The 12,584-nt window shown below is 61.5% G+C and overlaps 2 protein-coding genes across 2 annotated transcripts in view; both read right to left on the reverse strand.

The window, feature by feature from the left end:
- LOC137223359 (guanine nucleotide exchange factor subunit RIC1-like) overlaps window positions 1-1,039 on the reverse strand; it is a gene marked incomplete at its 3' end in the record, with an annotated part of 2,006 nt that extends 967 nt beyond the window's left edge. The window contains exon 1 of the mRNA XM_067734971.1: window positions 1-1,039. This exon is cut by the window's left edge and continues 437 nt beyond it.
- The window catches only part of CPZ (carboxypeptidase Z), a 23,695-nt gene extending 13,328 nt beyond the window's left edge, over window positions 1-10,367 (reverse strand). The window contains exons 1-4 of the mRNA XM_067734969.1: window positions 10,176-10,367; window positions 5,133-5,165; window positions 3,865-4,239; window positions 1,210-1,425 (exon numbers count right to left, since the gene is read on the reverse strand). Coding sequence (XP_067591070.1) covers window positions 1,210-1,425; window positions 3,865-4,239; window positions 5,133-5,165; window positions 10,176-10,263 — 712 coding nt within the window. The 5' untranslated portion in view covers window positions 10,264-10,367. The remainder of the gene's footprint in view (window positions 1-1,209; window positions 1,426-3,864; window positions 4,240-5,132; window positions 5,166-10,175) is intronic.
- Window positions 10,368-12,584: the final 2,217 nt, after the last annotated feature.

A 12,584-nucleotide genomic window follows, 5' to 3' on the forward strand; every position in this document is an offset into this window, starting at 1 on the left:
GGGCCTTGGAGGCTGGAGTGGGGCTAGATGACCTCTGGCCCCTGACGGGAGACAGTGCTCAGGGCTCATGACGTCCATGTCGCCCAAGCCACCAGGATGGAAACTGGCTGAGTGTGGCCAGCCCAGCAAAGGGGCCAGAGCCACTTAACCAAGACAAGGGGTAAGGACCAAGGTCAAGTGGGGCTATTTCTAGACCAATCCCGTCCGACTTCCACAGTCACAGGGACAGACAAGCTGAGAGACCAGACGAGGAAGGACAGGGACCCTCACTCATCGACTCCCCGGCAGAGGCCAGAACGGGGCCCCTGTGCCCGATGCTCTCAGTGCCCTGGTTGGGGGGGGTCTCGTGATCATCTTCTTCCCGCCACCCCGGAAACAGGCTGCAGCCAGGGCGCTGATTCTTTGCTAGAACGTCTGGATTCTTGGGCCAGACCCCTGAGCCCCGCCCCCAGGGCCCACTGCCTTTCCTCGACCTGGCCCTGAAATTCAGTTTCACAGTCATGTTTTTTCAGTATCCGCACTGCAGGCCCATCTCAGTTATGGCAGAAGACCCAGGACTGTGGTGGAGTCTGACGCCTCCTCAGCCCTGCAAGAACATGGCTGCGAGGGACAGTAAGATGTGGCGCTCTCCACGCGCTCCCCCGTCTCCAAACAGGACCTAAGCCTGATTCAAGCTGAAATGGACGTGGGTTTTAAATAAATGGGAAAATTGCTATATTCACATCACTCTCTGAATGTGGACCGCGCAACTTAAAGTAGCAAACGTCAAGGGCCAGGACCCAGAGCCCCACATACCTGCCTGGGGTCCGGGTGTGCCAGGGCAAGGTTGCAAAAACAACGAAAGGTACAGACAAAGCACAGTTAAGTTTGCACTACAGACGCACAAGGCCCGACGTGCCTGCAGCCACTGTACACCCTCACCTCACGCCCCCTGACTTGTATAGCCCACTTCTCCAGGACCGTGGCCGCCTCCCCGCTGCTCCTCCCAGCGATGTGGCTGTGACAGCGGTCACACATGCCCGGTGGGACGGGACGTGCACCCCAGTGCCCCAAGCACACCCCGAAGCCCCCGCCGCGCCCTGTCCCCCAGACATCGGGGACCTTGATCAGGATCCCGGGTCTGGCTCGTGCACCCCAAGGCCAAGCAGGCCAGAGCCTTTTCCCGGCCCAGGCCTCTCACCCCTGCCCCCGCCGGCGACAGTGGCTTACTCAGTTCGTGCTGGCCAGGCAGGCTCGAGAACTCGATGACCAGCAGCTCCCGGCCGTCGAAGCTACGCCCGATGCTGTAGGTCTTGGCTACGTGGGTGCAGCGGGCCGCCGTCTGCTTCAGCACGCGGACCATCTGGGCGTAGGAGTGGTGGGTGAAACGAAGGAAGGTTGGCGGAAGGCCCGAGGGCAGCGCCTCCTCGACGAGGTCCAGGCCTCCTGGGGGAGGGACGCGGGTGCCGGGGGTCAGCTGGGGCCTGCCCGCCCCCCTCCCCACCCCACGATGACGACAAGGGGCCCTGCCCTCTCCCGGCGCCCTCACCCCGACCCACACTGCACCGGGGCAGCTTGGGGGTCGGGACTCCCCTGTCCCCCTCGGATGGCTCCCCGGCCAGTCCGTGTTTGCTGGTAATGAAAGTTCTCTTTCTAATGCTTCATATCAACAGCTAAGAACAGCCCCCAGCAGACGTATCCAGCAACACAGTTCCCGGCGTTACCATGAGTAACAATCATGTGTAGTTAGTTTGGAAATTTTACGAAAGACAGAACAGTAGAACACGAAGCAAGAGGCACGCGGACAGGATCCTCCACCCAAGGGCAAGAGGCACGCGGACAGGATCCTCCACCCAAGGGAACGCTCCGTTCAGCTGCCGCCCCTGACTTTGGGTGTCCCGGGAGCGTCAAGCTATAACTGGGGGGAGGGAGGCAGGGTTCTGTCCTTTACTGTTGTTTACTCAGCATCGCGGTGGAAACAGTTTCGACATCTTGTCAGGGAGGCAGCAAGGCTCTGAAAGGCTCCTTACTGCCCACTATTCCACTACCCTCCTGAGGCCAGACGTTAGCTGTTATTACCCACACAACAGTGAGCATGCGGGGGGGGGGAAGGCGGAGAGAGAGGGAGGGGGATGGGAGCGGGAGGGGGCGAGAGAAAAGCTTTTTCCCCAATTTTAAAGTTTTCTTAGGAGAAATTCCTGGGCTTCCAGGTCGAGAGAAGGATGCTTTTTAGCACAATCCACAGGCCAGCTGGCTGTCCCCTCCCACCCACATAAGCACCCCAAGGCCGGCCCCAGGGGCCCCTGCCCACCCCCTTCCCCGGGGTGTCTGCGCAGGAAGACGCAGGTCCCCGCAGGCTGGTCCTGGGGGGAAGCACTGATGGGGAATGCTTTTCCCAAGCGTCTCACTTGCCCTGTGGTTTTGTTTCTCCTCAGAATGGTTTCCGAGGGAGAAGCAAGCAGATGGAACTGGTAATTTGGTGGCAAAATTGCCCAAAATAAACTCTCTCCAGCCCACTCTGCGGGCTCTCTCAGGGCGGGCAGGCTCAACCCCAGGGAGATGTCTGGTTTCCTTCCTCTGTTTCTCGTCCCCCACCCGGCTGTCCCCGCTGTCCACGCTTCCTGCGTCCTCACGTGCAGAGGGCTCCTGTCTGCCTGCAAGGTGCCACCCACGGGCCACCGCATCGCCCAGAAGCTGCAGGTGGACGGAACCCCCAGCGCCCCAGATTCAGCTCCAGGATCAGCCCTGAGCCCCGCACAGCCAGCGAGTGGAGGCCAGCCCAAGGCACCTCTGTGCCCCGCCCCCCGCCATCCTCAATGTCCCAGCCAGGAGCCATGGACACAGCAGGTGCCCAAGAGCTTTTGCTGAACGGACAGATGGATCCATCCATCCGTGACTGGCCTGGCTCCCACCAGCTCCACCAGGCAGGAGCCGGCCGCCTGCCGCCACTGGCCTTCCCAGAGCCTCCACTTTGCATCTGTAAAATGGTTACACCAATATTCAGGGTCGCTGTGGGGTCTTCATGAGACAGTACGCGTATAGCACTTGGCCCCAGATCACGTGAACTTCCCCGCGAGCTCCATGACACGAGCACGTGAGAAGCCAGAAGCCGACGTCACTCTGCACCGCCCCGTGCCACACACTGGCCACGTGTGGCTATCTGCATTTAAGCTCAAATTCATTAAAATCTAACCAAATCAAAATTTAGATCCTTAATCACACTCGGGAGCCACATGTGACCAGTGGCTGCTGACTGGGGTGGCGGGTGGCACAGAGGCTTCTACTAGTGGGGCTGCTGTGGGTTCCACTGTGCACTGGAGCTATCCCTTCTCACCCAGTCTGGAAGCCCAGCCAGGGGGTAGGGAGGCCTGCAGAGGCACTTGGCCTGCACGCCCCCCCTCCTCCAGCATCTCTACCAAGCGGGGCCCCAGGAGCTCCTTGCACACCCCCCAAGACGAGGGGCTCACCACCACCCAGGGCTGCCCATTCTACCTCCACTGGTTTGTCCACACGAGAAACCAAAGCCCACCTCTGCAGCCCCTCTTCCCCTCTCCCCTGGGGCTCCACAGACCCCACTTTGAGGAGTCTAGCTGCCACTCCCGGCCAGTATTCTACGTGTGGTCTTTCAGGACTGACCACAGGCATCGCCAGGCTTTGCCGGGCAGGCTCACGGGGGGACAGGCCCTCCTCACAACAGTGCCCTCTGTTCTCTGAAGGTGGGGGAGGGGTGCCGTCGAGGACTCACACATCTCCGCCCTCCCAGCCGCACACCTGCATCCAGGGCCTCCTTGTCGGCGCCCTGGCCCAGGCACTTCCCACCTGACGTGCGTCCTATCCGCCCGCCCGCCCCCCAGCTGCTCACCACCACGGGACTCCAGAGCCCACCTCGCAGCTTCTCCAGGGGGTTGTAGCAGCCCTCCTCCTGGCCCGCGAAGTAGCGGCTGCAGTCTAGGAAGTAGGGCCACGCCATGTCAATGGCGTCGAAGGCGGGCTGGCAGGCGTCCCGTAGCGCCTCGCAGACGTGCCGGCAGGGCCTGCGCGCCCGGCCGCCCTCGCACCGTGGGACCAGCACGGCACAGCCCAGCAGACGCAGGTCCGGGTTGCACTGGCCCTCCAGGAGGTGGTGCAGGACGCTCAGCAGGATGTACTCGGAGCTGGACTCCACCGCCACCCGGGACCGATGCTCCAGCAGCGTGGGGAAGGTCGTCTGGTTGTAGGAGGCATCGCTGCAGGTCTGGAGCTGCAGGTCCACGCATGTAGCTGGGGGAGGCGGGGTCACCACGTCACTCCCTCCCACGGTGGCCCACCCAGACGCCTACTAAGGGCCTGCTCTGCCCCCGCTCAGGGCCGGGGCCTAGGGGATGGGCACCTGCAGCGTGGCAGGGAGAGGCCGGGGCCTGCGGGAGGACCAGAGGAGCTCCCGGGGCTCACTGGTGAGACAGCAGGGCAGGCTTCTGTGGGTCCCAGCCTCCACGTGTGCCAAAGGGCTGCAGGAGAGCCACCCTGGCCGAGGGTCTGCCACGGTAGGGCATGCCACTGACTTCCGTATGGAGGAAAGAGTTTCCTACTTTTAAAAAATCTAGTCCCTCCACTTAGAATACACCCGATGCCTAAGTCTGGCAGGAGGGGCACTGAGGAAGCGTGTGCTTCTGAGCACCTGTGATAGGTCAGAGCCACGCCGTCTCCCAAATCATCCCGAGATCAGTATTCCCTTCCTCGTTTTACAAAGGAGGCACTCAGGGCCAGGGAGGGAAGGGGCTTGTCCCAGCCCTGGACTCAGCAGGTGCCGGGCACAGGACTGGGAACGCACAGGATGAACAGCCAATGCAGCGGGTGTGTGCACACCTCACAGTCGGAACCCGGCCCACTTAGATCCCGCCTTGGCGGGGGGGGGAAGGGGGAGGGGAATAGGAGGACCCCCTGCAGGAGGCCGGGCAGAGTCAGGCTCGGGAGCCCAACTGCACAGAGGGAAGGGCCTCCTTGTCTCGTTTTGTCTGACTTCTGGCTGTTTCAAATGGGTCTGGATTTAATCGATGGGCCACCTTATTCCTCACCACTTTAGAACGGTGGGTTCCACCCCCTAAAACGCTCTGATAGTGTGAAGGACCTGCGTCACTGCTACAAAACAAAACCAGGAAGTCCGTGTACCGTACCGCTGTCCGCAGCTCCTGCCCTGGGACATCCACCTGGGGAGAGAAAGGGCGGTGCTGTCAGGGGAGCAGACCCCTGCCCATCAGTCGTCCCCCAAATGTGCTCAAAGGCGCTGCTGCTTCTCATTGGGTACTGGCCAGGCCGCCGGCCCCCTGCCCACCCTCCCCTTCACAGCCACCCTCTGATGTCCACATGGCCGTCCTCCCGTATTTCACAGGAGGGGAGAATGAGTCTCGAAGAGGTCACACGACTCCCCTCACGGAAGACAGCCAGGACGAAAGAGCCCTGGCTCAGAGTGGTGGCCGATCGCCGTGGTGAGAATACTTCCACTGTGGCCAATTTCAGCTTCCTGCAGCTCAACGAGTTCTCACCAGATTCCCAAATATTTAACAAGCAGCCCTCAGAGGCTGTACCCGGGGCTGCACCCCCCCAGTGCCTCTCACCCCACACTATTCCAAGTTCCCCCGAGACTCAGGCAGGCAGCAGCCCTCTCCCCTCCAGAACACTCTGCAGCGTGCTGTCTCCTGTTTCCTGAGAAGAGGACCAACGCGTGAACTGTCCTTGGAACTGTGGGTTTCAAGGGTCCTCCCCGAGGCCCAGACACATGGACCCAACAGTGAGACCCCTGGGAAGGTCAGTGAGACCAACCTCAACCAACACTACCCGCCAGGTTCCCCATCAGAGGCAGGTCCCAAGTGCTCTGTGAGAGCTAAGAGGAAAAAACAGCTCCAAGAGACGGAAATGAGATTTAAATCTCAGCTGGTGCAGGGGTCCTGGGAGGCGGAGGGCAGGCTGGGTGGCGGAGGGCAGGAAACGAGACAGCGCTGGTGGTGGGGAGGGCACTTCCGGGTGGCGCAGTGGTTGACGCTCCCAGTGCAGAGGACCCGGGTTCGATCCCTGATCAGGGAACTAGATCCCACACGCATGCCGCAACTAAGAGTTCACATGCCACAACTAAGGAGCCCGGCTGCCGCAACTAAGACCAGGGGCAAATAAGTAAGTAAATAAACAAACAAACAGAAAGTGGGAAGTGGGCGCAGGGGGAGCCCAGGAGGAGCAGGGTAAGGAGGCTAGGACCAGGGGGAAAGGCTGTTTCTAACCCCGTAACCTCATCGGGAACTAGGCCTGGACCACAGCAAGGGTGGGACCTGCTTCTAGGGATTCGCCTTAAGATCTGGGGGTCGTGGAAACCTGCCTGAGCACGTCAGTCCCCAGTGGCGGGGACGCGGTGGGGGCCAGGCAGCCCCCCGTGAGGACCTCTGCACACGGTTCCCCCACCGTGGACTAGGCGGCCACAGTCCCTGACCCCTCGGGCCAGCTCTCGAAGCTCTCATGGGATGGAGACGTTCAGGGTGCCCTCTCACCACCTGGTGAGCCAAGGACTCAGGCTGTCCTAACCGGCTGGTACCACTTGGCAAAGAAACGGGCAAGAGAATCATTTTCCTAAAGTATCCAGGCAGTGGAACTGCCACCCTTAACGCAACAGAGAGGGCTGCTGTGTGTCCACCACCCGTGCCCTCGGCTACCCCGCAGTGCCCGCTGGGATGAGGCTGGCGGTGAGTGAGGACACCAGGCAGTATGAGGCACCTGCTCTCAGCCTGCAGCCTGGGAATTTCCACGCACCCGCCCGACTCCACGCCTTTACGGTCTAAAGTGTCTCCAGACTTGTGCCCACCGCCCTCTGCGGAATGAGGAGGCGTGAGGAGGAATCAAAACATAAGGGAAAGAAAGAAAGAACCAGAAACCGGCCCAGGGCAGCTTGGAACGCTGCGCTGTCACCTGCTTGTCTGCGCTGATGTCGGGAGAACAGATGAAAGGACGCGATCGGAGCAGGACCCCCGGGAGCATCCGTGCCCAGGGCTCACACTCAGAACTCACACTCAGCTCGGCCGACCCGCCCTCACGGCCCGTGCGAGCTCGGACCCACACGGACGCCACGACTCAGTCAGCTCGGGAGCCCGAGGCCTCCCTAGGCGGATGGCTCCAGCCAAGGCCCCCACCCCTCCTCATGCCTGCACCCACCACGCCGAGGCTGCGCCTGCCGTGTGCCCAGCCCAGAGCCAAGGGCGGCGAACCTGAAGATCTGCTCAGATTCTCGGCAGGAGCTCAGTGGGCAGAGCCCCCGCTGGCCCCGGGGCCTGTGCTGGCCTCAGGCAAACGCGTGGCAGGGAGGCCGGAGCACAGTGACTGCCACGCCTGCTCCTTCAAAGCCATCAGATGCCACACGGTCGCCTGGACTTGAGTGGATCTGACAAGCGGATCCTCCCGGTTTCACGTGGCTTCGAGCCTCCCTGAGTCACAGGTGAGAAAACTGAAGTTCGGGAATCAAGCTCCTCTCTGTGCCTCAGTCTTCTCATCTGTAAAGTGGGGATGATACTAAGAGTGCCCACTGTTGTTGGAGGGTCCGATGAGGTGGTGCTGAGGCCAGGGCCTGGGCCCAGTAAGGGCCCAACACACAGTGGCTCGGGGTCGCACGGGGAGAAGGAGGGACGGCCCGTTGTGACCCTCCCGCCAGACAGCAATGCCCAGTGGGAGGACAAGGGCGCGGCATCTGCTGACTTGGTCACCAACACTTCCAGGGTGGGCACCGGAAGCAAGGCAGAGAGATGGGTGGACTCGCTTCCTGCGGCTGCCGTAACAGAGAACCACAAATTGGAACAACAAACATTGTTCCTCTCCCGGTTCTGGAGGCCAAAAGCCTGAAATCAAGCTGCTGGCAGGCCACACCCTCCGCAGGGTCCGGGGAGGGTCCTCCTGCCTCCTCCAGTTTCCACCCCCAGCAACCCTTGGCTGTGGCCACATCACCCTGCTCTCTGTCTCTGTCACCACACGTCCTTCCTGGTGTGTCTGTGTCCAAATTTCCTCCTTCCTCTAAGGACACCAGTCATTGGATTCAGGACCCACCTTAAAGCAGTGCAACCTCCTTCTAATGTGGCCGTACCTGCAAAGACCCTGTTTCCCAAGAAAGTCACGGTCACAGGAAGGGGGAAGGGGGGCTAGGACTTCAACATATCTTTGGGGGACACAATTCAACCCATAACGATAAGCAAGCCCCAGGGGGTGCCTTTGGGGAGCTCGGGCTGGAGGTGGTGTGAGAGAGGACACACCATGCAGGACGGTAGCCACGAGCACTTAAAAAAGAACGTAAAACAGTTCATTCTTAATTTTTACATTGATGACAAAACACTGAAACAATGTTTCAGATGTATTGGGTTAAATCAAATTTGTTATTAAAGTTAATTTCGCCTGTTTCTTATTATCTCGCTCGTGTGGCTTCTGGGAAATGTGAAGTGATGTATGTAGTTGGCATCGTTCTGCCGGGCAGCGCTGGTCCCAAGGCTGCCTTTGAGCAGTCCACACGTGACCGTTACACCTCTCGACCACAAGGTGTCAGCATGTCTTCAACGAAGGGAGCAACATTGACCTGGGGCTGAAGGTCTTCGAGACGAGGAACGATAATAGAATGAGGTAAGAGAGGTCGGGCCATCTGCCCAAGACCACACAGCAGTGTAGAGGATTCAGGATTTGAACCCAGACCTGCCTGGCCCCTAGGAGCATGAAAGTTGCCTCAAACCCCAGGCTCCAGATAAAGACCTGAGGGAGGCAAGGGACAGGCGGGGGGAAGCGTCTGGGCCCGCTCTGAGCCCTGGGACGGTGAGGACGTGGATATAGTCCTGGACATAAAAGCCTGGACTCAGGCTGCCTGGCCCTGCCCACGTCAGCGTGCGGTCTGGAAAAGGCACTGGGTTTCCACGGACCACACATGCTCATCTGTAAGGAGAAGATCCAACCAGAGGAAGGAATTATTCTAGAAACAGTCACTGATGCCACCACGGAGTGGAGGACAGAGATCCACCCTGCTCATCCCTCCAGGTGAGGAAGGGGCAACCTGGGCCCAGAGGAGGGGGCTGCATTTCTCCCTGGAAAAAGGGGAGGTCAGGGAGAGCTTCCTGGAAGAGGGGACTGTAATCCCTGACCAGCCTATAATTCTAGACATTTCCTGGGGCCTCAGGAGAGGACCCTCAGGGGAGGGTCCATCCATGACACCATGCAAGTTCCATCTGCATCCCGTGCACAGATGTGCAGGCGTGCGTGTGAACACACACACACACACCCATACACACTCCGCCTGGCCCGGGTCTTTCTGTAGCAAGTGGGGGAGGAAAAGGTGAAGCGGGGTAGAGGAGGAGAGAAAATTCAGTTTGGGCTGAGGGAGAAACAAGGGAAACGATGGCCGTCGGCACATTCGAGAGGCATCTTGCTCCTGGCACACCCACTGGGCTGGTGCCCGCAAGTTCTCAGGTATCCACAAACCTCCAGCGCTCGAGAGATTCCGAATCTGACACTCCCAGACCCCTGTGCCCCAGGGGACCCCCGCCCTCCAGGGGCCCAGATGTCTGCTGCTGCTAAGAACCCTGAGGGCAGCGGACTAGGTACACCCTCACCTTTAAACGTAAAGGGAAAGCAGCAAGGCCCACTCCAGAACGGGAGGTGTGGTCAGGACCGGAGCCCGGGCCCCCAGCTGGCCCCCGCCTCAGCCCGGCACCCTGGAGGGTCCCTGGCTCCCGACACTCTCCCCTCCCCCTGCCCCAGAATCCTACCCCCTCCTCCCCGGCCCTCTGCGCCCACTTCCGGAGACGCTGTTGTCCAGGCCGCAGAGATGGGAGGGAGGGGTCAAGAGTGTGCCCTGCCCAGAGGCCGCCCCCCTCCTGGAAGGACCGGGGACCTCGGACGACCTCTCCTCCTGCAAAGTTCTGGCATCCGCTCCCTCGGACCCCACCTGCAGGGCGCCCTGCCCGCTGTGCCCAGACCGAGAAGAAGCCCCGGCCACAGCACCGGGTACCTCCGCTGCCCACAAGCTGCCTGTGCGTTCCGCCCGGGGGTCCCAGCCTGGATGCGCTCAGACAGCCGGCTGCCCGCTCCTGCGCAGACCCCGAGGTCCAAGGTCACAGGGTGCCCACTTGGGGACCATGGGTCACGCGGGGGATAGTTCCCGGTTCCGGGGCGCCGAGTTCCACCCCAGGGCGCGAGCCGTACGGCCTTACCCGCGGCGTCCGGGGTGGGCTCGCACCAGGGCCGGGCGGCGGCGAGGACCAGCATCGCGAAGAGCAGCGGCGGCGGCGGGGGCCGCATGGTGGGCGGCGGGCAGGGTGGCGGGCAGTGATGTGGCACTCGGGCCGGGGCGCAGCGCCGCGCGGGCTCCCGCCCCCCACGAGCGCGGAGTCGGATTACAGCACGGCGGCGCCAGGAGCCGCGCGGAGCGATGCGGCGGGAGGGACCAAGGAGCGCGCAGCCCGCTTCCGGGCCGATGCTCCGCCCCGAGCGGTGGGTGCCCCCCCTGGGGCTCGGTTTCTGCCTACCCCCTGACCTCCAGATCCCCTGCTGATCCTGCCTACGAACCCTGATTCCTGGGGTCTGTGGGCAAGACTGGTCCGTGCTGGACCCAACTGGCGGGGAGCCAGGCCAAATCATCCCCAGCTCTGGGCCTGGGTCCCAGGAGAGGAGTGATGGAGTGTCCCCACCTCCCCTCACCGTCACAGGCTGTGGATGCACCTGAAGGGTCGGGGGGCGGGGGAGCGGTCAGGTACCAAGAAGGGCAGGCAGCTCCTCGGTCGCCTTGGGCGACCCCCCACCTCTGAGCCGGCACCCTGGGGAGGAGCCCCCTCCGGGTTTGCTCCCAGCAGGACCTGCCAGGGAGTCTGGCACCAGGGGTCCTCAGTGAAACGTGGCAGTCCCTCCACTCAGCCCATTAAAGGAGCCAATAGAGGTCCAGGTGGTGGCGTAAAGGCTCACGGGGGTGTCTCTTCCATCCCCCCCACCCGCCCCCAGCCGATGGCAGGGCAAAAGCACCTCAGGGGCGGGCAGAGAGCCCAGCGCAGACACCCTAACTCCAGGGCACATGTCTACACCTGGGGGTGCGAGAGAGCCCCTTCCCACTCCCCTCCCCTCCCCCATGCGCCTGCCTGCATCACCAGGAGCCATCCCGGCAGGAGGCCTGAGGGGCCTGGGAGGAGGGAGGCCCAGGACCTCAGCCCCAAGGGGAGAAAAAGGTGGTTCCTAGAGCCCCTCTCTCCTCCCAGGGTCAGGACTGCTTGGGCGTTCGGCCAGCGCCTTTGAAACCCTCCCCCCGCCCCCCCAAGGAGCTGGACAGGTGCTCACTCTGCTGTCCAGATGTGCGCACATCTGCCTGCCAGCCACTTCTCACAGCCCCACAGCTGTGGTCCAGCCAGCATGTACGTTGCTGTGCTCGTGCCCTGAGTACTGGGAACAGTGCGGGCCAGACACGGAGGTCCTCAGCCCAGCATCGTCCCCTGGGGCAGGTCCCTCCCCAGCTGGGCCACTGGCCCAGACCATCTTTGGAGGCCGGTTCCTATATGGGCCTCCTTCACCAACTGTCCTGGCTGGCAGGGAGGCCGGACCCTGGAGCCAGATGTCACCCAGCCCTAAGACTTGGGATGAGCCGCTTAGCCCAGAGGCTGGGGTGACAGTGACAGTACCTGCTGTGGAGCACACATGGGAAGAGGGCTTTGACCCATCGTTGGCTCAGAGAAGGAGCCGCTCACTCCACTCACGTCAGCACCTCCAGAGTCTGGGGCGCTGGCCTCCATGCTACCCTCTGTCCACATGGACTGCAGGCTTGTCCTTCCAGAAGCCCCTGGCCTTTCTCTGGGCAGTCTCCCGGGCACTTTCCTTCGACTTCCCCTCTGAGGTTTCTGGCCCACACTGGGAGTGTGAATGCAGACCCCAGTCTTCCTGAGTGCCAGCTGGTGGTGCCCGTACTGGGGGACGTGTGTTCCCTCCCCCTCCCTCACCCCCATGCGCCCACATGGGCACAGGTGAGTCTCCTGGCTGTCCCCTCCTGCGACGGGTTCAGTTCTGAGCCTGAGCCCTTAGGTGGTCAGCTTCGCGCCTCCGATGACAGCCCTCTCATCCAGTTTGTTTTTCTCTCTGAGAGGTGCAGCTTTTTCTCCTTCCCAGAGAAATGAGAGACTCTTTGAATAAAGTGTTTATTGGTTCACAAAGTTCCTGGGACCCAACACCATTTTGCAATACATTTAAGTGCACATGAAAAGTATCTTTCAAATAATAAAAAAAAAAAAGACCACAAGCCCAGGATGAAAGACAACACAGGGACTTCCCTGGTGGCGCAGTGGTCAAGAATCCTCCTGCCAATGCAGGGGACACGGGTTCGATCCGGGAAGATCCCACATGCCGCTGAGCAACTAAGCCCATGCGCCATAACTACTGAGCCTGCGCTCTAGAGCCTGTGAGCCACAACTACTGAGCCCGTGTGCCGCAACTACTGAAGCCCATGCGCCTAGAGCCCGTGCTCCACAACAAGAGAAGCCACCGCAGTGAGCAGCCCACGCACCGCAATGAAGAGTAGCGCCCGCCCACCGCCACTAGAGGAAGCCCGCGTACAGCAACGAAGACCCAACACAGCCAATAAACAA

The sequence above is a fragment of the Pseudorca crassidens genome, chromosome 4 (genome assembly GCF_039906515.1).
Source record: "Pseudorca crassidens isolate mPseCra1 chromosome 4, mPseCra1.hap1, whole genome shotgun sequence".
Classification (NCBI taxonomy): Eukaryota; Metazoa; Chordata; class Mammalia; order Artiodactyla; family Delphinidae; genus Pseudorca; species Pseudorca crassidens.